A 26159-nucleotide genomic window follows, 5' to 3' on the forward strand; every position below is an offset into this window, starting at 1 on the left:
TAGAAGTTGAATTAATGCATTTTAGCTCAATCAATGAAGAGAGGTGAGCTGCAGCTGAAATAAACAGAGAACACTGACACACATTGATTATTTACAACATCTTGAGGAACATTAGAAACTCACAAACAAAGGACACAGGTTTTCTACAGCACACATGATTGCTTTATTCCTCATGGCCACATGGTTAATCAACATCAACCTTGATTTTCTTTTACAGTTGCCAAGATCACAGTGACATTTTTTTATGTAATATGTCCACATGATTGTCCACATATGATAATCTATTTCAGCAGATGGCTAAACCAACACTTATTTGCATATTTCTCAAAAAGAGTGAGGTAGTACTGTTTCAGTGTTTACTTGAGGTCATTAATGATACATTCTTTGCGTTTATACAAATACAACACGGCAATATATTATGAGAAGGAACATAACAGTAATGAGTCCAGAGGACATTCCTGAGTCCAGAATAAATTCCCATGAAATTTACTAACATGGAAATCAAATGAGGTAAATGATATATATCGCTTCTGTCTAACCATTCTTTCTCCCAAGAGAGAATGTCTCGCCCAATTCTTTTTTTTGTTTGACTCACAGCTGACATTAAAACAACTTTGCACTTTATCAGGCCAGGCCAAATGATTAAATAAGAAAATTATAAAATAATAGTTAAAAAAAAAAAAAAAAAACATGTTTCAAAAGGAAAGAAAATCCAACCAAAATCATACCAACGATCAGTTGCTTTAAATTCTATTTGATTAATCCGTAAACACTACAGCAGACCCTATGATCTTCCACTGAAGTGAAACAATACATTTATGGGGATAAAAAAAAATGGCAAAAGCCGTTATAAACAGGAGATATGTTATGATACTGAGCTGCAGCTTTTTGGTCTTCACTAGCTGCACTTTGGCGTCCACGCTGTTCTACAGACAGCTGTGGGGGAAAGGCAGCTCCAGATCTGTTTGATATTTAGCTTCAAGTGTAAGAGATTTCCACTAGATGATGGAATTGGTTCACATTGTGCATTTACTGCTCTAAAGACACTTCTAAATAATCATTGTTAAAGCACTTTACACACAAATGCCAGCACATCTAAAAAAAAGGAACAAAAAAGGCTTCTGACACTGACAGGCACTGAGGTAAACTGTGATCCAAATCAAAGCTGCAGTCACTCTGGAAGAATCTGAGGTCAAACAACAACGTGCTCTTAACAAGAACAACTCAAAGCACATTACACTATCAAAGTAATGAAAACAATGCTGCAGCCCCTATAGTGTTTATACGGAGCTTGTCTGAGAGCCTTAGTTGGGTCCTTTTGAGGAGGTCGAGGATGATGATGATGTGGGACTATGAGAGGAGAGGGCACTGAAACCACTGGTTCCTGCCTGAGTTACAGCCTGTGATGCCACGGGAGCCACAGATTTCTGAGCAAACAGCATTCCTTTAAATGAAATCAGATGAAGGTTTAACATTTGAAAGAATCACTACACACTAACAAAAATACATATGATTTGGTTTGTTATATTTAAGGCAAGTTTGAAAATGATAAAGATGCAGCAACACAAAGAAACAAGGAGAGAACAACACACGCACAACACGATTGTTATGATACCAGCCTCTCGTCTTTTCACTATAGCTACAGACCAGAGGCTATTAGCTTAGCTTAATTTAGCAGAGACCTGAAACCAGTAGAAAACTGTTTCTGTCTGGAAAATCCAACTATAAAGCACAAACAAACCAATGCTGTTTTTAAACTTCTGCTTTTTTATTGAAATAATATTTTGTTTTACTTTTTTTGTTAAAAGGTTTGAGCAGCATATTATATATTGAACAGAATTTAATTAATTAAAAAATTAAGACAAAAGAAATATTGGAAAACATTCAATATAAAAAAAAATGTAAATACGTTTTTATGAGATTCATTGAAATAATAATAAAAAAACTTTTCAAATTAATTCCTTCTCAAATTAAATGATGTTAAATACCTGAGTAGATAGTTCCATTAACCTCCACAGACATGCTGATACTGGCTGCTCCATTAGTGGAGATACTCAGGGACAAATCCTGTTTGTTCTCTGTGGAAGAACACCAACGACGAAACTAGTTAATGGACTTTGTTACACTCATGTTAATTCAGGATAAGCTGTGTGACGTTGAAGAAACTCACCGTGTCCATTGTTAAGCTTGAGGTTCATAGGGTTGAAGTGAGAGGCCATGGCCAGGAGGTTTTGTTGGAGGGCCTGCTGCATGAGACGCTGCTGCTCCTCTGCCAGCCGCATCATCTTCTTCTCTGGAGTGTCAGTCATTGCTCCTGCTGCTCCTCGCTCCAGTCTCTCTCTGAGGTGCTCTATTGTGGCAGCCTGTGCCAACTGCTGCTGCTGCTGCTGCCCCAAAGCCAGAGCCATGGGCAATCGGCTGGGAATTACAGGGGTGGTGGTCTCATCTGGTTGGGAAAAATGATGGCAGTTTCCCATTAGATTAAGTGGCTGTAGTTAATGATATCCATGAAATGTAATCCTGTCAGTGTGAATTGCATTGTTACAGGGGAAAAAAATCTATTTCATTATCAATCAGCTAAATGTGTAGAAAGATTTTAACTACTGAATGCAGAGTGTGTGAGCGCAGCAGAGCCATTCGATCATCATTCATGAAGCTCAATAACTCACAGCCGCTGCAGACTCTATTGCCGATTATCGCTGCACACTTTGGACAATTTCCACCCCACATTCTCATTGGATTTCACCAATGAAATCCCGCACTGTTCGCTTTAAAAAAAATGAAAACAACCTGCATTGTATCTTGATTATAGCTTAAACTGAGCGGCAGAATCCATGTGTATATTCTTAGTGTGGACTGAGACTAGAACAGAGAGACTTAATGTGAGGCTTCAGCATTTCCGTGGATCAGCACAAGGCAGCCACATTATTTACTTATTTATTCATTTATTTATGGCTCACTGCGATGGAGAAAGTACTTGGTATGGAATCCATTAACTGGTTATTTAAAGTTGATCTCCAACAGCGATCACCAGCTTTATAACCAACACAATCAGAGTTCCGCTGTATTTTACCTGTGTTTCTCCTTAGGTTTGGGCTCGCTGAGGTATTCAGGCTGTTGTGAGCCGTTGGTGTGGTTTGAATTGAGGGAGAAGAGAGGAGAGATTGCGGAGTAGCACTTGGGGAGGGAGAGTAGCGGTACAGGCTGTTTGTGTAGCTGGGACGTCGACCTTCTCTGCGGTTACTGTCGATGGCAGCCTGCAGCTCACCGGGAGAACTCAGCCGTTTCTTCTCGCACTCAAATGGGTACAGATACTTCATATACCTACAGGGAACAGTATCAATGTCAGAGATTTAAACGTAAACTAAATTCACAAAGTTGCTGAAATTAATGTTACAGGTCATGTCACGTAACAAACTAGGAACAGAAAATGTGATATTTCTAAATGACTTCCTCATGCAACGAAAACAATCCCACCCTAACCAGAGAGAATGAGCAGATCTCATGGGTTTCATTTGTAAAAAGGACATTATAAATGTGCATTTGATGTAAAGTTCATGTCATTAGAATATAACGCAATATTCTTTATATAGAGGATTACAAAGCTGACGGGAGGTTATACTGTAATATCCGCTAGTTTTTGAAATATCGGTATCTCTCTAACTGAAGGCTGAAAACATTATTATGATTATTACATTTGTACTCAAAAAGAAATATTTAAAGACAAGTGGACATGAAAATGTATTTTCTATTGAATGTGATTACACTCTATTTTACTGTAATAATAACACATTGCACCACATGTCACTGATCCAGTAAAGATAATCAAATTCACTTGGGTCATTATTTTTCCTTCATGATAATGGTTTACTTTTTGACATTTGAGGCTAAATTTAAAATTAACAAAAAAAAAAAAGAAAAACTAAATGTGCATGCAATTAGATTACTACAGTTGTTCCATTGTCAGAGACCATGCTTCTTCATAATGACTCTCCTTTTGTTTCTCTAATTATCTGTCAGAAGCAACAACCTTACGAGCCATTGTGTCACAGATCTAAGAGACACCTACTGGGTGCGGAGGGTGAACGCAGCGCTGGTGATGGACGTTGGGAGGTTGAGACCTTTGGTGATTTCCCTCCAGATCTTCTTGTTAATAACCTCCACCAGGCCTCCCTTCTCCGTCACAAGCTTGTAAAGTCGGTACAAGTCCAGCACCTGCTTTGCCATGATGGGGATACGGTTCACAGGAGTTCCTGAACAAAATGTGACAATAAATATACAAGTGACGGTCAGTGATTTGTACTCCTGTGAGAGGCACAAAGAGGAAGTGGATGACATTCTACCTGAGGGCCTGAGTTGTGCGTTGGGCAATATGGCTTAGTATGCGTAATCTGTGTGTGTTAACTACCCTAATGACGTTTATTTCAGAAAGATGGGGGCAGGGTTAATTCCAGCAGCAGCTTGGTCGCTGCATTCATTTAAGTGCTCGAGGAGGAGGAGGGGTCATTTCAAAGTCAGCATTGTCCGCCAGTTGGTGGATTGACGGCTAACCCTTCCAATCCTGATTTGGAGGAAAGCCAATTAATGAAGGAGGCTAAAGAGAAGTTGCGGAAATAAGATTACTTTGTTTTTGACATGCCACGGACACATACGCACATGTGCCACTGCCGTGACCTTTGCCCATGTAAGTAGATTATTGACAGATTTCAGCTGCATTTTCAGTAATTTAGTTTCGACTGGATTTGTTCATATGTTAGAAAATATGTGAAACAATCTGGACAGAGTATTCGAAACCCTTTGTTTAAACAATTCCGTTCGATTAGAGATCGGATTTCAGTCATACGACAACTGATTTACAATAAATTCATTGATTCATCTTCTACCACTTTATCCTCCACACAGGTCACCAATCCATCACAGAGAGACAAATAACCATTGTTACAAAAAATTATACAACAAAATAACAATACATTTAAATGTGTAATGCTTTCCTAAACAGTACTCGATTAAATCTTCACAGAAAGTTTCATTTTATATGAAACAAGAATCAGTTAAATCTACAGAAAACCTCAGTGTAGCTCATCCAAAGATCAGTGGTTACTAGAATAATGGATACAAGACAAATCTCTTCTACAAATGAACTGAGTTACTCCTGTTAGTGTATTTGCTGTTTGGTAGTCTTACCCCTTTTCTGCATAAAGACAAAGAGGTCATCAAGAAACTCCTTCCTCTGTGGGTCATTGTCCAGTTCATACAGCTGTAAATACAAACAAACAAACAAATAAATAAACAAAACAAGCTATTGAATAGTTTCTCCACGATCATTTCAGAGTTTGTTTTTAACGTAGACCTATCAAATCTTCTGACCTTGGCAAAATCCCTGGATGGTTCTCCTCTTACTTTTCCTCCATCATTTTCCTCGGTCCAGACGGCACTTCCTCTCTGCAAACACACACACACACACACACACACACACAAAGAGACAGAGAAAACACCAGTCAGCAGTCTGTCCCTCCGATTGTCTCATGTCAGCTTTAAACAGTAAATGTAAGTAGGATAGTGTGGCAGCAAACACTGGCATTGTCCAATGGATCACTTCAGACTGAAAATGAATGAGGGAGGTGTGTTTGAGATGTTGTTACTTTATACACAGATGACTATTTCCATTTAAAACCTAATAAAAAAATACTTTGTGGTTCCCATGTCCAAACCTGCTTTCCTTCCGCCCAGCAATAAAAGTGCCTTCACAGTGACCTACAGTAAACAGCTGGGCACAGCGGAGATGAAAGGTCCCATGCTCATTAGCTAGTTTAATGTGACATGCTAGTCCTCCATCACCTCCCCCCATAAGATGACAGCTAAAGGTTAAAAATGTGAGTGAAGGGCAGTGTGTGTGCAACTGTGTGGAAAAACATGTGGGTTAGTTATTGTTCCGCGAACCAACAGCCGTGTGATGACGCAAGCATGAAAATCAAACCTGAAGGGAAGAAAAACTCTTTAAGAATGCGCTGTCATTTCAATCATGGTTTAGCAGTTGATGGGTTGTTGTTTTTTCAGTATCCTGGCTATTTCTAGTCAAACGATCATCATCATTGATTTCTTTTAAGATTATTGTGGAGACACTTTTGAAACACATTACTTGTTTGCTTTTTCCATGGGCTCAGTATTAAAGGCACTGTTCCAGTTTTTGAATTGACAAAATACTACTATTGTCGTGGTTGTGGTTGATCATGAGACTTTTGCCATTCCTAGTTAAATGGTTTTTGAAATTCAGTGTTTAATTGAAATCAATAAATGTTTGGCAAGGCGTCCTGATCCAACATGGGGCTGAGAGCGTATTTATAGTGCTTAAAACAGCTGAGGTTGTTTTAAAATCAAACATTGGGATCAATAATCTGCCATCTCTGAGTGCAGCTGTAACTCGCCTCATATTTGTATTGAAAACAAAATTCAAACTGTAAACGGTGACACACACACACACACACACACACACAGACACCACCATTTCAAGTCAACCAAAACCTGTGCCACCATCATTCACTGGAACTGATTTTAAACTGGATGGTGATTAAAAACAATAAAAGAGCAACAGTTGAATTATCGTTGTTGTCATTTATCCCATTTAACTCCCCTTTTTTCAGACATGTGTAACTGTGCATGTTAAATACTGTATAAGCACTTAAGAAGTGGAGGCTCCTTCTCATTGTTGTTCCACCTTCATGCTGTGAGCTGTCATGGTGGGAAAGGTGGTAACACCGTCACGTTACCCACCACACCTCTTATTCTATGTGATCACACACCAAGGCAGAAGTGAGCTGCTTTGTTTTGTTCAATACAAACAAGAAACTGTGGAAAACGGCAGGCTCTGTTCCTCTTTATGTTATTTTTTTCTAAGCTGTTAAACTGCTTGAACATTAATACTAGTTTATTTACACACACATCTGTCTGCAATGGCAGAGCTGTTGACGCATCTAAAAGCCTCGGTTTACAATTTCTTTAAAATAAAGGACGTCTGCTCACACAACAGAAAGGCCATTGATGTGGTGGCAGATAAACATCCCAGGCTTTTCACCATCAGATGGAAATAAAACCCTTCCCCCTTATTGATGAGCCAGTGAGACCCACTGTGGATCTATTAACAAAGGGCATTCAGTTAATTGCTCACGAAGCTTTCACACATCCAGCCATGGGAATCCTAATACTATTTAGTATGTAGGTCAGCAAAAGGTTTCTTTTGTTTCCTTAAAAATGCCACTTTTATTAAGTTTCATAATGTTGAATGTCTGTATTTAAATAACAAATTAGTTATCTCAGCCAGCAAAGGAATAAAACGTCAGAGTTTGATTGAAATGTCTCATTAAAAACTCACATTAACCAGAAACTACTCCTTATAAGGAGCTTCATTAAAACCATTCATCTGTTGCAGAAGGGCAACGGTGAAAATGTATCCCTCACCAAAGTTCAATGCAACAGCGGGGGAGCAAATGTTAAATCCAAATCAAATTATTGGGCCTTTATTCACCCGAACAAGTCAAGATCATTTATCTGGCCCCTCGCTGTGCTGAGAGCGGAGACAGAGGGGGGACATTGGCTCCCTGTCTCCACCCATTCTACATTTAATGGCTTTTACAGTGAAACTGCACACAAGTGGTGAACAATAGCTTTACAGCAGGGCGAGGCATACAATGCCCTCTAATAATAATGGAGGTCGAGGTGACAATATAAAGTAAAATAAGGAGGAAAGCTGGAAATGGTCATACGAATCTCAACCAGTTGCCACGATCTAACAAAAGATGCCGCGTTAGAGTGGACTCACAATATTTGCATACAGTACATGTCAAATAAGATTGCTTTGTAGTCAAACAATTAAATTGAGCCTTGTTTTGAAATTCGGCCCAAGAAAAACAATTATCCTGAGGAGGTCAGTAAAGTGCAAGCATATTTAATCCATCATATGGGTTTAGGCTACAGATTTGACCAGAGTTTGCTATGGTCAATGAAAACGTTTCTTTAGTAACAATTAACAAACCAACTCTGAGACAAAAGGGAGGTAAACAAGATTTTAGCAAAATACCAGCTCCGCCCAGACAATCGGAGCACAGTAAGAGGTTCGTATAGATCGACACATATAGGTCAAACCAGACGCGTCACCTGCTATTCCTACAGACAATGAATCATAGTCCAAGTAGCATCTGGGTCTGAAACTAATTTACTAAATGAGTAAATCAGTATGAGCAACACTTGAGCTTGTTAAACCGTCTTAAATGCATTCAACATTCTGTGTGCAGCACACAGGAAACAAAAAACATTGCCACTGCAGTGCTAGTATATAACATATTGATCACTTTCAGCTAAATTAGCCCGCCATTTAGTGTTGCCAAGCGACAGCTAAATTATGCAAAGCTATCATCTACAGCTACGTCAGCAGCTGGACATTGTTTCTGGCCTGGTTTGTTTTTACAAAAGACAAATGTTAAAAAACGCCTTCAATTGCAGCAGCTCAGGATTTTTGATAAATAAGGAGCAGCATTCACACAAAACTCTGTTTTGAACCTCGGTCATTCAACCCAATGTATAGAAATCAAGAATGTGAGTCTAAAATGTAGAGAACAAGAGATAGCAAACACCAGAAGGACGTTCTGCTGCACTGAGATAACTATAAGTAAACTTTATGGGTAGCTGCCTGCTGGTATGCTGTGAGGCACTATCACAGCAGAGGAGACCCCTCCACCAAAAGGCCTCATTAATCATAATGCATTGTATTGAAGTGGGGCCTTTTCAAGGGAAACATACACACAGAAGAACCAGTCAGATCAGGCCTCATAAACAGTAAAACAGAATCACAAGGAGAGCCCCTCTTTTCTTAGAGTAGTTTAATATCTGCTGGAAAACATGCAAACAAAACTGTGACATCTGATCTAGTGTTGATTATGTTTAGATTCAAAGGACCCCCATGTGGCAATTCTTTAGACTGTAGTTCGCCCTCACAGCAAATCTTAACCATAAATACATGCTTGAAGCTTTTCCACTAATCCTATTCTCCATTTCTGTCGGTTCTCAACCAGCTACTTGGAACAGTTAAGATTGGACCAGAGCCAAGACCAATTAACCCTAACAGATGAACAAATGTGTTTTTGATCATGTGAGACCCAAGATGAAGTATGTCAGAACACAAGACCTCTGCCCTGGCCAGTAATTACCCAAAACACTATCAAGTTCGGGCATCTTGCCAACGAGGCACGCTCCTTCCTCCACTCGCAAGAAAACAGCAGTAAGTGGGCAGTCTGACTCTCAGCAGGAAGAAGTGAACAATTATTACGAAACCAAAGAGGGAAGTCACAGAGTCTTCTTCCCTCAAGATGAGGCTCTGGCTCCATCAACATGGAGCTTGATTCAACAATATTTCCCAGAATGAATTGAAACATATGTCTGTATTAATGAAAGGTGATTTTCTTAAACACAATACAACCTTTTGATTTTGGATTAAAAATAAGTAAAATAGTGTACCTGTTTTAATGGCTCATCATAGCCCCAGTCAGAAAGGCCATTGGCTGATGTGAAGGAGTGTTGACCAGCAGGAGACAGGATGTCCTTCTCCTCATGCTCCTGTTTTACTGCGGGAGGTGGAGATGCAGATGTTTCCTTCATAGTAGCTGATTGAGATGTGGGATAAGTAGAGAAGTGGAAACCAGGAACCGGATGTAGTCTGAGCTTCTTTGCCAGTTGATGAGGCCCATTCTCCTCTTCCTCATCCTCTTCCTCCTCCTCCTCATCATCATTGTCAGCCATCTCCTGCTCCTCCTCATCCGTGTCTTCATCTTCATCTGGATCCATTCTGCTGAGGTGGTTTTTCAGAACTTGCGGAGCGTGTTGAAACAACACAGAGTCCAGAGGAGAGCCTGAGGCTCTGGCTGCAGCAGCGTGCTGAGCAAACAGCAGCTGAGCCTGCAGATGCTTCTCTTGCAGGTTCATCTCCAGTTTGGCTCCTTGTTGTCTCTGCAGATGCTCCATCATTGCCTCCAGTTTCACCCCAGCAGGAATGGAGTGAGGAAAGCCAGCTGAACTGCCTTCCTCGGATAAGCTAGACTGTGTGGACCAAACATACAAATCACCACAGGTGATGTTTCATTTGTCATGAAAATGCCACATACATTTTCACCTCACTGCTCATAATTTCATCTTGGATTTAATATGTTTTGTAAATATTCGAATACATACAACTGGATACTGCATTCAACAAGTATTTTCAAAGACCAGAGGAGAAAAATAAAACTTTTACCAAATAATATGTCTTAACAAGATAAAACAATCTTCTTAAAAATAAAAGTAATGTGAAACTTAAGGTTGTCTCTGCCTTAAAACAATAAAGGAGGACTAAACTGATACAAAGTCTTATTAATGAACAGGAATTGCACTATCCAGCAGGCAGCTGGAAAATCTACTTCAAAATAAAATAAAATAAAATAAAATGAAACAGAGGGGTAATTAGTCAAAATAACGTTTAGATACCAATCGATCATTCGGCTCTGTAAAGGGAAATCAACTTTCAAAGTGAAGGCATCGATATAACTGAAAAACGAAGGAGCCTAAACACAAATTGTGTCTAAAGAAGACTTTTTCGGGGGAAAAGAGGACTAGCTCTCTTTAGAATGACTACATTAATCGCCATTTGCTTTGTTACAGTAACAAACACGAGCGGGAGCGTTGACCAACAGTCGTCGACACTCACCATTTGCGCCTTCGAGTAATCCATCATCGTCAACAACAGGTCGTATCTAGTGTTTCCTTCTGTCCTCCGACAAAGACAAATCTAATCGCATAACGATTTTTTTCCTCAAACGGAAGGGTTCTTCTGGTCAGATTTGATGTTGAGAAAAAAAAGCCTCCCGGTGTGGTTTGGACTGAAGGAGGAGGAGGGGTAGAAGTCTGCTATGTGCTTTACCTCCCTGGTCACTGCGCATGGAAACTCAAACATCTCTGATTGTCTTTGACTGGGTGGCCTACACCCCCAACTTGGATGAATGAAAGGCCCGCCCCGTGCGTAAAGCTCGTGGAGAGGATCTGTGTGGAGCTGTGACCGCCCACTTCACAGAGAAATCCCACCCTGAGGCTGAAGCCGCTGCTATTATTCTTACACGTGTGCGGTTGTCGAGGTAATATGACCTCTGCTAAAAATATCTCCACGCAATTTTTGTTTGGCCTGGATCTGCTTCACCCACCACACTGTAAGCGGATCTGTGACCTCTTCATCTACAGTAGTAGAAGCAGCAGCAAGCTGCCGCTGCTGAAATATGCATGGAAATTCACTTCTACTGTAAAGTTCTTTCACAGTTCTGCTGCTCATAGGGTTTTGCACACACACACACACACACACTCTCTGGCTTAATTTGTAAAATGTGAATTATTCTTTAAAGGTGCTATATGTAAGTAATGTAAATGATCATGATGTGTCATCAGAGACGAAGAAAACACAAAACAATACTGAACATAAAAAGCCTCACAACTCCTCTCAAAAACAGGAAGAAGATAAGATAATCCTTTATTTGTCCCACATGGGGTTACAGCAGCATACAATCACACCAATGTGGAAAGTAGAAATAAGATAAGGACAACACTATTAAATATGTGTAAGGCAACAGATGAAAACAAGGTCAACTATAACATAATATTTACAAGTAAACAGTGCAGGAAGAAATTAAGAAAAATGAAGGACTGCTGTGGAGATGCATTAAAATACAGAGAGCTGAAAACAGAGGGATTTGACAACTGACATGTCAGTGTGGATATTCTTCTGGATTGCAGCAAAACAAAAAATTATGGAGGACGGCAAGTGCCAAAATTAAATAAATAAATACACCATTCAATAATTAATTAAATGTGTCATTAATTAATTAATTAATTAGACACATAATTAAATAATGAATTAAATGTGTCATTAATTAATTAAAATACCAATTAATTTTATGTAAAAAAAAACATATCTAATTATTTCACTATTTTTTCATTAATGATATACAAACTTTCAAACTGTAAGGGGTCGAAAAGTTTACATTAAAACAAAATAACACGTCAACAACAAATATATCGATCATACCAAGTATCTAATGACAGAGACATCTGAGCCAGCGGAACATTCATCAGGACAGGTAACCGAGGTAACACTGCTCTGCGTCGGACACTGTAAGCACCGAGTGTCTGCAGAGGCGGAGCTGATCACCTCCGACAACATCGCTGCCAAACTATAAATACGTCATATCTTCATTCACAAACCAAATTTTTGAATTCTAAATGTTGCATGCAATCGGACTAGATCTGCGTTAGCTCTGCCCACTGACTTTGATGGGCGAGTTTGACAAATAAAATAATGATGCACTGACCATGAAACAATTAAATATGAGGGTTTTTTTTTTACATAAAATGAATTGGTATTTTATTTAATTATTGACAAATGTAATTATTTAATGACACATTTAATTAATTAATGACAATTAATTATTTAATGGTTTTTCTTTGGGTCCTCCATAGAAAATCAGCCAAGGTTAGCTAATGCTCTCGCTCACTTTATCAGTGGACATCTAATGTCAATGTTTTTACAGTGTGTTTACATGCATGTTAAAAGTCCGATTTTAGTCAGACTAAGACAATAATTTGGTTTTCTTAATGTCATGTAAACACATAAGACACAAACATACCTTGATAATGGATTCATAGTCCGATTACTCCTGCATGTATATGCTTAGTCGGACTGGAGTCGGACTGTGCATGCACCGAAATTTCCTCTTTCTTCTGATAATTTGGCAACAAGAGCCATGCTCCATCTAACGTGTATCACGATTAACACGTACAGCAGGTACAAAACATACAGAACCACTGCACGAGCCATTTCACTGCCCAAACCTTGCCGTTCACCGTTTGTTTTTCTGTTATGTAAAGGTCAACAGGAAACTGATTCTACGCACTAGCTTATAGACAGATGGATTCTCTCCTTCGCATGTGCACTTGGACTCTGCAAGTTGTCCAAATGCCTGTCTTAGTCAGACTTAGCCTTAGCTCTATTAAACCTTGCATGTGAACGTTCCCAGTGCCTGAAGTGGGGAGAAATGAGTGCCAGTCCTCCCCTTATCTATATGAAGCATGTATGTCTGTCAGTATTATTAAATCACTAACATCTTCAGTAAATTAAATAGACCATAAGATGTTAGTAATGTTCACATCTATTTATTCATTCAGTCTATATTGAAATAACTGAAAACTGGACTTATAATTCACATTTTGCCAACTTGTATATTTTCCAATTTCCAACATTTAAACTTCAAGCACCCGTTCCGTTTTCATTTATTGTCTTCTTGTATTATTTTGTCCCGTTATGATGCAGTCTGCAAGAAGTCAGTGAATACAACAAAACATTCATGAAAAATGTAGCAAACTACGACTTGAAGGCGATTCATTTTTGCAGAAAAATGCACCCCCTCTTGATCATATTGTGTCATAATGTACTGTAGACCATTACAGGCTTTATCGTACAAATGTAACAATAAGCTCACAAACTAACTTCTGGCAAATAATGCAAAAACTTTAAATAGATATTGTTCTCCTCCATCTTCTTTCAGCTTCTCGACACCGCGGATCATCTCCCTCATAATTCTTATAAAGTTCTTAAAAACCAGTCATACACAGTAGATAAAATGTATCAACTTCATTATTAAAATAGTATATTAGACTTTATTATTTATAGACATTCAGCACTGTGAAACTAAACTAGAGGTTATTTCAAAGAGAAGCACCGGACTTATTATGGTCTCTGAAAATATGTTTTTAATGTTTGTGAAACAACATTACACCATTTGCCATTTGGACAAGTTTATGTAATCAGAATGTAAATTTTCCCTGAAATGAAAACATGATTCAACATAGACAGAATACAGTAGAATGATTTTTACATTCATGTGAAAATGCTGCTCCCTGGAGGTAAACATGTGACTTCCACATGAATGTGTCCACACACACCAAGACAACATGCAGCTCTGCCCTCTATTTAAACAACTTGTAAAGAAGTGCTGCTTCAAAATCTACTCTCTCAAATATCCATAAAATATTGTGACACTCAATAAAGATACATTTTCCTTTATTATGTTTGTCAATATTTTACAAGCAAAAGAACAAAATAAAGGCCAATTAAATATCACGTGTATTATGAGGCAAACATTTAGGTACAGGGGTTATGTGTCCTGGGGATTTCCACCATTAGATATCTAAAGAAAGAAACAAAACCATTTCTGTTTAACTGCCACATTAGTGCCAATATTGAAGTGGAAAAGAATGTACCTATCTGGAGAATTCTGATACCTTGTTGATTACACTTTGTCAATGCCAAGCTCTTCCGGTGTGGAGATGCCAAGCTCTTTCAATACAGGCTGCAGCTCCTGGATCAGGTATGGGTAGATGTCTTTATGAGGTCCTGCCTTGTCCTGAGGAAATAACCAATGGTAAAACCTGTTACAAATTAACCTAAGACAACCAAATTCAAATAGGCTGGTTGGCAATATTCCCAGAATTATTCACAAGTCTAAAAGATCTTCTCTCACCTTCACTGCTTCCAAAACTCGAACAGCACTGGCAAAGTCATCCAACCTTCGACAGGCTCTCAGTACTGCCTCAATAATTTTTGGCTCAGGTACCAGATCATAACCAATCAATGTGTTCATCCCTGAAACGAAGAATTTGGAGGAGCAACACATTAAGTACAATTTTTACCCACTGAAGAGTATGTTCTGTGTAGTCAGTCTGATATGCTGTATAGACCCAGTCCCAAAATGGCTGCCCAAGGACCAGATATGGCAAGCCAAATGCCTGGCCTATACCTATGTGCCTTCATGGAAATTGACTGCTTTCAATCAAGCATTAAACTCTGAGGATATGGCATTTCCAACTGCAATTAAGGGTTTACACCATTATGCCGATGCAGTAGTACTGCACCAGGCTCTAGTCATGGGAACAACACCGGTTCAGATTGCTCCACCAAATAAATGGCTAACAGTAATCCCTTTTTTCTACAGTTGAAGGTATCCCAATAATTGGAATATATCTTTAGCTAACATTAATGGAGACTTGATGTCCTTGAAATGTTTTAAAAGACTTGAACCACTGGGCGGGAAGCTGCTAATCACAGTCACAGTGAGTAAGAACGTTCTTTGTGCAACAACATTGTGCTACTTAAAGTTATTTTGCTTTATTTGATTAAACAAAGATGGAATAATCCTTTCATAAGGTCCCAATATATAAATAATTGTAATTTTAGACAACGTAACCTAGACAACTACTGAATGACTTCCTGCTTACATTGTTATGTTCAACCACAAGGAGTCATTTCTTCAAGTCTATGGTATCATGATTGCATAAAAAATATCTTCCTTTGTGTTTCCTTTAAAAGGGAGTGTACAGACTTAGAAACACCCCACATTAAAAAAATGACATGCCAGGTGGCATTATTCAGCAGGTGCCATTTAAGTAAAAGACTGCCACCAAATTATTTTGACAATATTTATATTATCTGTGAGCAGTGTAACCCAAAATACATTTTTCAGATTATGTATTTATTGCCAAACAAAGAAATTATGAGATTACAGTCAGTTTTTTTTTTCAGTAAATATACCTTTTCTCAGCTCCCATGCATCAATGTCTTGCTTGTTGAAATAGGTGACCCAGCGGGCATCAAATTCCTCGTCAGTCTCTTGCTTCCCATGCGAGTACCACCTTGAGGCAAGAGGAGCTGCAGAACGAAAACAATGTGCAGTTTCAACTGATGTCAGGGTGTAAAGATGTAAACACAGCAGTGTCAAACACACCCACACTGAGTGAAGTGAGGAAGGACAAACGCATGTGTATGTGGTTGGATTTCAGCCAATATCCTCTTATGACCTAACACCTAGCAAGCTAATAACACTGTGACAGAAAATAAATATATTTAAATGACGATTATTACAGTACACGAAAATACATGATGCAAATCGCAATTTCACAAATGTCGACTCCACATCATCCGAATAGAATTTACAAAATAGATACAATTAGGTTAGCTAATATAGTTATTCGAATGTCCCATATGTGGACATTAAAGTAAGGGTCACATAGAGATTACAGTCGCCGATAAAAAAGAAAAAACGCCCTTCGATATCACTAACATTAGCTCACCCATTACTTGATTGGTAAAACACAGGTAAAGTCAAATAACATAGTTAGCATTGTTAGCAGCACAACCACTGGGCCCGAGCCATACACCGGGTCACGACAAGGACATGGACACCATGGCGCTCAACAACAGGGCAGTTTCAAAGCAGCACACAGTCAAACTATGAGACCAATGAGTGTGTTAAACGATAGTTAACACACTTTGACTGAAATATTAATATATTGGCAATATGGCTTATAATACAAGAATATAGTAACACCGGCTAGGCTAGTAACTGTCGCTATGTGGCTAAAGGCACGTTTAATTACCGCCAACGGATAAATATTTCAGGAGTTACCAAATTAAAAACAACAACATTCACATGTGTAAGCAGCGTAAGAAAATACCTTGACAGCCTGGCTGCGTACGAGCCAAACTCCGAACACCGGAGACGGAGAAGCGGACGGCGGCTCTAAACATGATGCTTGACTCCTAGCTACAGACACACTCACTGCTACAAGGTTTGTCTCGCTACCAGTTTGTGCCGGAAACACACTGCGCATGCGTGAACCTGCCATCTTGGACGGCACGTGTTATGTCGAGTTCTGTGCCTGCCGAGAATTGCATGCCTCTGACGGGAACGCGCACAGCTGAAGCGGAAACCATCGCATCGGACATAAACCTCGTACTTTTATGGCAAAGTACGGTTTGAAGGCGATACTTTTTTGGGATTTATTAGTGGTGCTAAGTCACCCGAGTACAGAAGTGTATGTTTTCAATTACTTAGTGACTATTAACGTTATTTGCCAGAGGTTATTTCGTGAGCTTATTGTTACATTTGTAAAACGATGAAACCTATAATGGTCTACAGTACATTATGACACAATAAGATACAATCAAGAGGGGGTGCATTTTCTGCAAAAAATGTATCGCCTTCAAGTTGTAGCTTGCTATAAAAGTATGAGCTTGTTGGTGACCGATGGTAACCGCTCCAGCTGTGCGCGTTCGTGACAGATGTATGCAATTCTTGGCAGGCAGGCAGAACTCGGTATAACACCTCATATGGTACGTGACATGGACAAACGAGACAAAAAAATATATTTTCCCGACAAACTTTCTTTATAAATCCTTACAGGCGAATACTTTTCAAAAGACTTTACCGTGTTGTTAACTAATGTTGTGTGTTTTTGTCTTGAAGTTGATTAAATACAATGTATAAACTCTTACTAACACAGACAACACTACAAACAAACTTGAGATGCTTTGAAAAGTCAGAGGTTAATCATTCCTTTGATTATGTAAATACATTTCCCCCATAATACGAGCAAATGCAGTAAATACAACTACTTATCTATCTATTTGTACTGCTACAAATAATGAAAATTTAAATATGCACATATATTACTACAACTGATTTATGCTATTTATACTATCATGACCTCAATACATAGATGCATTACTGATTAAATAATATGGATTAAAAGAAGGTCTTTAATTTTTACCCTTTGAGGCAGGTGTGACCAAGTGACATCACCAATAAGAATGTGAACTCCTCAGTGGACGATACCAGCTGGCTGTCACTCACACCACCCTGTGTTTTTAATTATTTAACTATTATTTAACTTAAAACTAATTTACAAAAGTGACATCATGTTTTATTGATGAAGGCCCCAAAATGGCAATTGAGAAAACCACTGCAATAAAATGGTTACTGATGTAAATCAAGTTAGAAGGAAAAAGAATTCCATTCAAATGGAGCTCTTATTTGGAACCAATGGACTCGCCCCCTGGTGTCTATTCACTATATTCTTACCTCCAGGGTTCCTTTATTTGACAAACCGGAAGACTTTATCCACATTTTATTTACACTTGATGTATGGGATCTGCACAAATCTGAAGCTGCTAAAAGGTACAATGAAATAATCCTCTGATCACCTCATAAATAACACATTTCTGATATTTCATGATATACAGTTAGACTTTGGTTAGGGAAGCTGGGACCATGCACTCCAGTCCTCCTGCAGAGCTCTCTGTCTCTCTGTGTGGTTTTGTGGAGGTTGATATCCTGGGTCCTGGGGGTCCAGTGGGTCTTTGGAGAGCAGGATACAGATGGCAGGAACTGTTCTCTGTGTGGTTGTACCTGCTGCTCCCTGTTGTGGATTCGCCCAAACCTCCATCACTGTCTTGTAGTAGAGTTTGGACACCTGGTGCAGTCCTCCCACTTTACGTTTTAGGATCTCCACACAGGTGATGGTCTTGGTGACTGCTCTACCCGAGCCAGTGAAAACCACTTGCCTCAGCAACTTCCCACTATCATCTCTACTCTCTCCTTGCATGCGAGCTGTCACAAACCTCAGTAAATTGCAGATCTTGCTTCCTCCTTTCACTCTCATATACAGAGTGTCTGCTACTAGACCTTGGATTGGATAAGGGCTCCCGTCCTCTGTTTGGCTGATTCTCCTGAAGTGGCTTTGGCCAGGTTTTGTAGATACAGATGAAGACGGCAGAGAGGGACTGAGTGAAGCCGACTGTGGCTCCATTGCAGCGCTGCATGCTTCACTTGAACTCTTCATCTGACCCGTGGGTTCAGTCCAACAAAATAACAGTGGCGGAGATGAAGGATCTGAACCTGCAGCCTTGGTGATCTATAGCAGTTTTCTTTTCTTCAAAAAGCAAAAAAAAACAAAAAACTGAGCATGCCTGTAATCCAGACTTGTGTCTTATCTTGATTTTCTTTGTCTGTGATGCATTTTTTTTTCTCTAGACTATACTAAGATGACTGCCAGCATAATAAATACGACACTTTTTCTTCTAATCCCATTGATGTGAAAGAAACGGCGCCCTTGAACCATTTAGCACTGAGGACAGCTGATGCCAACGAACACATATGAGGCTCAGAGACAGACATATACAATGGGATATTGTGGCTCTTAAAGGCACATGCAACATTTAATCTTCTAGTTTCTTTGTTTTGGAATAGAAGGATTTTGCTTTAATTATATGGACAAATAAATACTGCTTAGATTTAACAAGGCAACAAATTGGCCCATGTTGTCCTATTTTGTCCATATTCTTGATTTCTTTTTTCTGTTGATATTTACATTACAGTCTGCTTGATATGAATATGTACAGATGTTCATTTATTTATTATTACCCCTTTAGCCTCCACAAGGGGAGAGACTGCTGGGGCAAATCCCAGCTGACATAGGGCAAAAAGTGGGGTCACACCCCAGACAGGTCACCAGTCCATTGCAGGGTCAACTTATATTGAAAAAAATTATGTTTCCCTTTGCACCAGCAACAAAGAGTCATACAGCTATTTAGAAAGTCCACATTTCACCTCCCTTCAGTCCATCACCTGCTGGGCTGATAAAGAAAACGCATCCTACAAAAATTTGAGTCATTGGCATTTACTAGGACAATCATATCTTGGAGCTGCTACTTACTATAATAAGATTTGATCTCTGTCCAGATGCAAACAGAGGTGTTTCCATTGTTATTCTCTTAAGAGGAGCAGGGGGATAGGGATGCAGCTGTGGGGCTCATATGGAACCACTATACTGTTATAATGGTGTGTTTCTGCCTCAGAGGATGCTGAGCACAGCTTGTTATTCACTGACTCCAACAATGAACACAAAGATACAATTCGTTCATGCAGCTGGCACCAAAGGGAATACTCCTCTGGCCATAATGCCTATTAATTGTCATTCAATTGTTCATTGTTGAATATTCAATATAACAGCAATTCGGTTATTTTGCATTTTTTTGATGGTGTGAACAATATCTTCTTATATTTGTATGTGACTTGTTATTTCGTGTTGTTTTATGGAAATGTTTCAGATGTGCTCATATAGTATAATCCAATGTTTACATTGTCTCTGCATTTTACTCACTATTATTAGTATTATGAATATTTTACACATAATTTCACATAAGTGCAATATACATATATAATATCCCATGTTCAATCTTTGTTTCTACTGTAAATATCAAGCCCATATTCTGAAAACTGTCTATAATGTACATTGTATTTTAACTTTTTATAGTCATACATGTTAATATCTTTCAATATTGCACTTTCTTGGAAATGCACATTTATTATTTATCATCGTTATCGTTACTGTCTTTGCTGCTGTGACAATGTAAATTTCCCCTCTGCTGGACTAATAAAGAACTATCTTATCAAAATATTACCTATTTATTGGCTCTATTAATCACACTTGCTTACACTTCCATCTTGTGGTGAATCACATGTATTACATAAATAACAAGTAATGTGAATGTGTAAATGAAAAGGGTACAGTTGATGTGTTGTATTGTTCCTTTTTTTTAAAAATTAGGTCATAAATGCACTCAATGAGAGCGGCAGTAGAAATAGACTATCTTGGACTGAAACAGACAAGGCAAAATGGTTTAACAGGTGCATGATTCAACAACTATTTCTTCCATCATGTCATAATATAATTACATATTAGTAATTATTATGAGTATTTTCCTTCCTATAAGACCTCTGTCTTTTATATAAAATCTACATCATAATGAAGTATATGTACAGTGAGAGGATATTTGTTTTCTCAGCACGACTGTGAAGCAATTACTTGTAAAATTTCCCTGTGGATGTGGACGTCCTGTGTGTTGACGTGGACGTCTCCCACCTGACCGTTTTCATACCTAAGAAGGACAAAGGAAATCTGGAGTGAAGCCTGAAACAGATGAGGTGAAGACGCAGAGCGAGACATCATCATTACGTCTCTGCTGCTTCATATTTTACTCACACAAAAAGAAAGCGTGTGCACACGTTGTCAGATATCGGACACACCCAGATGTTCCCGTGTTTTTGAAGGGCTTCCGATGTTATAACTGCCAAGACATGGACACAGATTTGGTGGAAAAAAATAAATCACACCCTATAATACAAAAAATCAAGCACTTTTATCCCATATTTACCTTCACAGAGTGCAATGCAGTTCAGGTTCCTGCTCTGCAGAAATCTTGTTTGCCCCGACTCCCCCTAAAACATAGCAAGAATACAGGATGAGTTACAAAAACGAGAAGGTGTCCTTGTGCAAAGTGCATCAAAGCAGAGGATGAATGTCAATGATCTTGTGGTGTACCTGTCTGATTTTGTTTATTCTGTTGTATTTCTTTAGGAGATCATCTTTGGCTATTATTTGGTGCTGACCTTTACCCATCTCTACACAAGGATAAACAATATTATTAAATCAGTGGAAATCTGCAGAAAGATCTCATGTTGCATTAGTTTTATACACTGGGGTCAATGTTAAGGAGAGCATTCCTACCTGAATATTCAAAAGATATGCTTGCGATTGGACTCAAATAGATGCCTTTCCCATAGGCTGCTCCATGAAGCTGAAATAGAAATGACTTAACTTTAGTATGTTTGTGGGATGAAATCTCCACTGTAGATTAAAAGACTGTTTGAAAGTTTGTTTTATACTCGACCTGTAGTTTTGTGTATGAGGCGTTAACCAGTCCATTTCTTAAAATAGAGTGCCAGTTTTCAATGTGGGAACCACTAAAAGATGGAAGAATAAGGGCTGAGTACACGGAGCATTATTCAGCATGTATATAAGCACTGTTCATTTTGTGCCGCAGCTCTGATTTTACTCACTGAAAAGCGAAAGTGCTGCCATAAATGTTTCTAGCAGTTTGGAATCGAGCCTCTTTGCAGGGCGGGCTGCTGATCAACAGAAACTGATGGGGTGTGTGCATGAACCTCAGTTTCTGTTGTACATAGAAGGGGTGAAAAGGGCAGAGAGAGTAGCAACAGCGGTGAAATAAAGTGTGAAACACCGCGTGTGGTCTAATATTTGGCAGCTAATTATTAACTTCTACTGCTGTAAAACCGTTAAAGAATCATAGTCTGTGTAAAGTGTAAACTGCTCTATCGTACCCTGTGCGGTGGAAGCTTGACAATGTGTGATCTGTTGCTTGCTAAAATCCTGTTGTCAAACATACAAACACACATCTGAGTATGAACCTAAGAAACACACGTTAATGTTAACAATATGAGAGAGAGGCTCGTTTTGATGGTCCCACTCACCACTGGAGTAAGGGATAAGCAAGAGGATCTAACTTATCCATCTGTTTCCTTATTTCAGAATGTTGACCCTGGAAGAGATTCAACATCAGGATGACATTCAGCAATCCAGGTTCTTCTCAGACAAGGAGAACTAAATGTAAATGATGTAAATTTTAAGATCAGTCACCTGTGGCATTCTCCTGATTAATAAGACATTGTCAAGCACCTTTTGCAGCCTGTCATAGCTTCTTCTCTGCAACAATAAAGAGGAATGTTTCAGTACGAAATATACTATTCAGGTTATTATTCAAATCCAGCCAGTTCTAATCTAGACTCCTTTAGTTCCTACCTTTGGACTAAAGGCCAGAGCTTTTGGGTTGTAAGGATCAACAACCGAAGGGTACGGTTCAAATATGATGCTCTTGCGTGCAGACTGAAGAGCAGCTCTGCACATAGCGACCAGCAGGTCAATCACCTACAGAGCACAGATTATTGGCATAAATAAATCTGGCTATGATCGATCATGTATGATATTAAATGTTGCCTTTATTTGGTTCCAACCTCTGCACCAGTTGCAACGTCCTCTGTAGCCCCGGACATAACGCCCAGTGTATAAAAGGAAAACACACATAGCTCCCTCGTGCAAACTGCAGGCTAAAAAACAAACAAAACAGAATGATCAAAACGTATTTACAGTCACAGTACTGTTCTTCTAAATTTCACTTCAGCTTATTTATAATAAATGATAAATGTACCTTTAAGAGAGGGCCGTTCTGAAACATGTGGCGCTCATCACAGATTACACAGAATTCATTAAGGGTTGACATTCTCTGCTCAGCGTAGCTCATTATCTGTGTACAACAGTGAAAGGCAAATGATGATATAAACACACTATCCTAATGTGAGTCTGCATTAAGTGAAATGAATTAATTTATTGTTGACCTAGAGTCAGTCATAGATAGATAGATAGATAGATAGTGTTGTTGTAATGAGCTGCATTCACCTGTAGTAGGAATCCATGCTGTAGAGTGGGGGTGCTCTTACAGTGCACTGTGGTCTGGGAGGAGAAAAGCAGCTCTATCAGCTGTTTGGTGCTAATCTGTGATGGCTTGATAGATGACACCTTCACCCTCTGTGGGAGAACAACACACAAACACACAAACCTTTACTACACAATCAGAACATAAGAAGGAGCTGCAGTTTATTTTTGAGTCCTAACCTTTCGACTTGGCATGTAGGTGAAGAGTTCTCCTGTGGGATTCTTGATAGTGTCAGAGTTCATGTGATTTTTGAAACGATTCAGTTTCATCGTTGGGAAAATGATCTTTCCTCTCATTGTTGCCTTGCGGTGCTGATGGGATCTGCTTATTAGACAGGGAGATGTAAACAGACAAGCAGGAACAGATTCAGTCCAAATTGATGAGATGAATGAATGAATGAAATCTTACTTTGACAGTGGTAACCAGATGCTTAGTCTCGTGCCAAATTTCCTGATCGTGCCTCTTGGTCTGAACCGGCCGTGTCTGCTCTTCTGTTGGACCACGATGTTCTCATTTGTCAGGTGTTTCCACTCCAGAGATATGAAGAGTGTGAGAATACTGGGGGAACAGAAAGAGAGACAAATGTCTGTCTTTATCTGATCAGGTTCATCACTGTCATAAATAATATGACAGAAACACTCACTTCTCTAGTTGTTTCCCGACACTGAAATGATCTGAGTTGCTTGGCTGAAAGACTTCAACAGAAGGTGCTGCAGTGTGAAATATGATTTGATGAGCTGTCACTCTGATTTAGACTTTTACAGTTTTTATTTTGCACCAGTGTTGATGCTCACCAGGGCCGTCCAGATACTGGGAGAGAGAAAAGTGCAGACGGATAACAATGGGCTCTGATGAATTAACCCCCCATGCTTTGGCCACCTCCTCCTGTGGACACAAATGGTGTTACGACAGCAAACATATGAGTACAGGCTCTGAAACCGACAAATTTGTCAGAATAATGAACCTTGAAAGATAAATCTTGGATCGAACAGGATGTTTCTATAGAACAGAGGAATTTTTCAATAGACAATATGGATGAATGAAGCACACATCAGTTATGATTCCTCATCTCAATTACACCTCAGGTTTTAGGACATCCCTGAAAAAGTGATTCCATGCAGTAGAACTAACACCTTTAGTGAAAAGGGACAAATAGTCAGCTATACTATATTATGCGTAGTTTTGGACTTTTTAAAGAGACAACAAGATGCATAATACATATATTTAATGAAGATACTTCATTGTCAACTGTAAATTTAACTTACGCCCAGGAAGTTGGTATTGATGTTTAAGTCAACATCCACATCATCAATTGAGTCGTACACCCTAAAATAAGAAGAGTAAGGAGAACATTTAATGACACATTAAAAAAAGCAGGCATAAATGAGAAAAGATGCTCAGACTCTCACCTGACAGATATTGCAGAGTCTGAATACAAAGTCCTGACTGACTCAACGTCTGTTTCCAGCTGAGGGTGATGACACAGCCCAGTGGTACAGCTCTCCTGATGAGACAAACAATAATGCACTAACCTTGTTAATGCTTCACAAACTGGGCACTAACTGTGCTCAAAACTCTAGACACATTTTATGAAACAGCACTAATGATTACGAAAACTCCTCTGCTGTTATATAGAAACATCACTATCTCAGTTTTGATTGTCTAAAAAAGGCAAGTTTGCCTGTTCAATATATGAAATAATAAATGGAATTGTAACCAGGGCCACTGCCATAGGGGGCTGCAAGGAGCCTTACAGGTGCAAACATTTAGACCAGCTGAGCTTGGTAAATACACCAAAATCTGGGACATTTTACAACCAGTTATATGTGGAAGCCCCACATACACCACCTTCAAAATACACTTAAAGGTCCATTTAGGCAGATATTGAAACAAAATAATCCATCCTTCCATCTTCTACTGCTTTATCCTCCACGAGGGTTGTGGGGGGCATATTTAGATGTGTATTGCACACTGATGTTTATTTATATTCTCTGTCCCTTTTAGATAAACAAAATATACAAAAAAATTTTCATTGTCAAATCTGCTGGTGTAGAGGAAAATGAGACAAATGTTTACTTGTATTCCACACAAATTCTCCTCTGAGTCACTGTCCTCATCAGTTTGTCCGTCCATCCACTGCTGGTGATCAGTCTCCTGTCGAGTTAGTCATAGAGTTAATTGCAGTTAATTAGTCCCTTGGACCCAAACATAACAATGCACAGCCTTTTGTTCTAAAACAATTCACTGATCTATCATCAGAACTGTTAAAGGTAGAATTGGTTTCACTAAATAAATGAGTGGATTAATAACAACACACATGCAGACATTGTTACATCAACTCACCATGTATTCTGTCTATCAGTTCTCAGCAAAAATATGTTCACTCCGCTGTGACGAACACAATTAAACTGAAAAACCGGGAGAACAAATGGGTTTAATGAATTCATCTGTCTCTGCAAATGACACAAAAACATGAAGTAATGAAGTAAAATAAAAGTTATTACCTTTGCTTCATGGTAAAAAAAAAATCTCCAAAAATTCCTTTAGAGAAAATGTAAAATGGATGAAAATCTGCTAAATTCATACAGCATGTGACCTTGAAACTACTAAAACAAATGCATATTTCAGTTTGACAGGTCGGCTGTCCGTCCTGTTCTCTCCCACTCTGGTTTCCAACGGCAGGAAGTCAAACACGTCCAGTCTTGGACTTTAGTGTCCTGTGATTGGCTGCAGATAACGACAGCCTGATTGGCTGAGAAGTCTGTAAGACTGAGGACCTGCAGCTCCAGAGCTTTTACTACACACTCAAAGAACCTTTGTTCTGCTTGTCTGGTCAGAATGACGCCTATTTCAATATATATATACTGTATAGTACATAAAATGGAGTAGGGGAAAACATAAACATGCT

General features: G+C 39.0%; 4 protein-coding genes across 5 annotated transcripts; all 4 read right to left on the reverse strand.

Moving 5' to 3' along the window:
- Positions 1-139: 139 nt before the first annotated feature.
- On the reverse strand, positions 140-11013 carry LOC122760728 (AT-rich interactive domain-containing protein 3B-like). Its single transcript, XM_044015889.1, has 9 exons — positions 10730-11013; positions 9508-10086; positions 5368-5442; positions 5185-5257; positions 4070-4253; positions 3074-3324; positions 2171-2446; positions 1989-2078; positions 140-1444 (listed from the first exon to the last, which is right to left on the reverse strand). Exons 1-9 carry the CDS (start codon positions 10754-10756, stop codon positions 1305-1307), a joined length of 1695 nt encoding a protein of 564 aa, XP_043871824.1. The 5' UTR covers positions 10757-11013; the 3' UTR covers positions 140-1304.
- A 2784-nt stretch (positions 11014-13797) lies between these two features.
- Positions 13798-16704, reverse strand: LOC122760719 (cytochrome c oxidase subunit 5A, mitochondrial). Its single transcript, XM_044015877.1, has 5 exons — positions 16576-16704; positions 15653-15769; positions 14586-14707; positions 14347-14468; positions 13798-14252 (listed from the first exon to the last, which is right to left on the reverse strand). The coding sequence occupies exons 1-4, from the start codon at positions 16646-16648 to the stop codon at positions 14355-14357; spliced, it is 426 nt and encodes a 141-aa protein (XP_043871812.1). The 5' UTR covers positions 16649-16704; the 3' UTR covers positions 13798-14252; positions 14347-14354.
- Positions 16705-17779: 1075 nt separating this feature from the next.
- LOC122760722 (ribonuclease P protein subunit p25-like protein) lies at positions 17780-18741 on the reverse strand. Its single transcript, XM_044015882.1, has one exon. The coding sequence runs from the start codon at positions 18739-18741 to the stop codon at positions 18154-18156; it is 588 nt and encodes a 195-aa protein (XP_043871817.1). The 3' UTR covers positions 17780-18153.
- A 31-nt stretch (positions 18742-18772) lies between these two features.
- LOC122760721 (protein mono-ADP-ribosyltransferase PARP6-like) lies at positions 18773-25757 on the reverse strand. 2 transcript variants are annotated; one of them, XM_044015881.1, is made up of 23 exons: positions 25595-25757; positions 25328-25405; positions 24661-24755; positions 24517-24577; positions 24046-24136; positions 23895-23961; positions 23660-23809; positions 23431-23575; positions 23215-23343; positions 22967-23062; positions 22773-22865; positions 22561-22686; positions 22399-22464; positions 22233-22300; positions 22083-22131; positions 21801-21913; positions 21632-21704; positions 21469-21538; positions 21283-21362; positions 21116-21179; positions 20944-21028; positions 20767-20839; positions 18773-18831 (listed from the first exon to the last, which is right to left on the reverse strand). In XM_044015881.1, exons 1-23 carry the CDS (start codon positions 25595-25597, stop codon positions 18814-18816), a joined length of 1893 nt encoding a protein of 630 aa, XP_043871816.1. In that variant the 5' UTR covers positions 25598-25757; the 3' UTR covers positions 18773-18813. The 2 variants fall into 2 exon arrangements, with proteins under 2 accessions (XP_043871816.1, XP_043871815.1); XM_044015880.1 differs by lacking the exon at positions 18773-18831 and having other exon boundaries at positions 20168-20839; positions 23431-23572.
- Between the last annotated feature and the right edge of the window lie 402 nt (positions 25758-26159).

The sequence above is a fragment of the Solea senegalensis genome, unplaced genomic scaffold (assembly GCF_019176455.1).
Source record: "Solea senegalensis isolate Sse05_10M unplaced genomic scaffold, IFAPA_SoseM_1 scf7180000013983, whole genome shotgun sequence".
Taxonomy (NCBI): domain Eukaryota; kingdom Metazoa; phylum Chordata; class Actinopteri; order Pleuronectiformes; family Soleidae; genus Solea; species Solea senegalensis.

What these genes read in the sequence shown, in the direction of transcription:
- LOC122760721 (XM_044015880.1), bottom strand. An exon ending in AGCATGGATTCCTACTACAG is followed by an intron (nt 23,063 to 23,214) that starts GTGAATGCAGCT and finishes TGTTGTACACAG; the next exon opens with ATAATGAGCTACGCTGAGCA. An exon ending in ACGTTGCAACTGGTGCAGAG is followed by an intron (nt 22,687 to 22,772) that starts GTTGGAACCAAA and finishes TGTGCTCTGTAG; the next exon opens with GTGATTGACCTGCTGGTCGC.
- LOC122760728 (XM_044015889.1), bottom strand. Translation starts at nt 10,756, where the DNA reads ATGATGGATTACTCGAAGGCGCAAATG. An exon ending in ATTACTCGAAGGCGCAAATG is followed by an intron (nt 10,087 to 10,729) that starts GTGAGTGTCGAC and finishes TGGTCCACACAG; the next exon opens with TCTAGCTTATCCGAGGAAGG. An exon ending in TGTCTTTATGCAGAAAAGGG is followed by an intron (nt 4,254 to 5,184) that starts GTAAGACTACCA and finishes CATTTTGTTCAG; the next exon opens with GAACTCCTGTGAACCGTATC.
- LOC122760722 (XM_044015882.1), bottom strand. Translation starts at nt 18,741, where the DNA reads ATGAAGAGTTCAAGTGAAGCATGCAGCGCTGCAATGGAGCCACAGTCG.
- LOC122760719 (XM_044015877.1), bottom strand. Translation starts at nt 16,648, where the DNA reads ATGTTTAGAGCCGCCGTCCGCTTCTCCGTCTCCGGTGTTCGGAGTTTG. An exon ending in TACGCAGCCAGGCTGTCAAG is followed by an intron (nt 15,770 to 16,575) that starts GTATTTTCTTAC and finishes TTCGTTCTGCAG; the next exon opens with CTCCTCTTGCCTCAAGGTGG. An exon ending in TGCATGGGAGCTGAGAAAAG is followed by an intron (nt 14,708 to 15,652) that starts GTATATTTACTG and finishes TCTTCGTTTCAG; the next exon opens with GGATGAACACATTGATTGGT.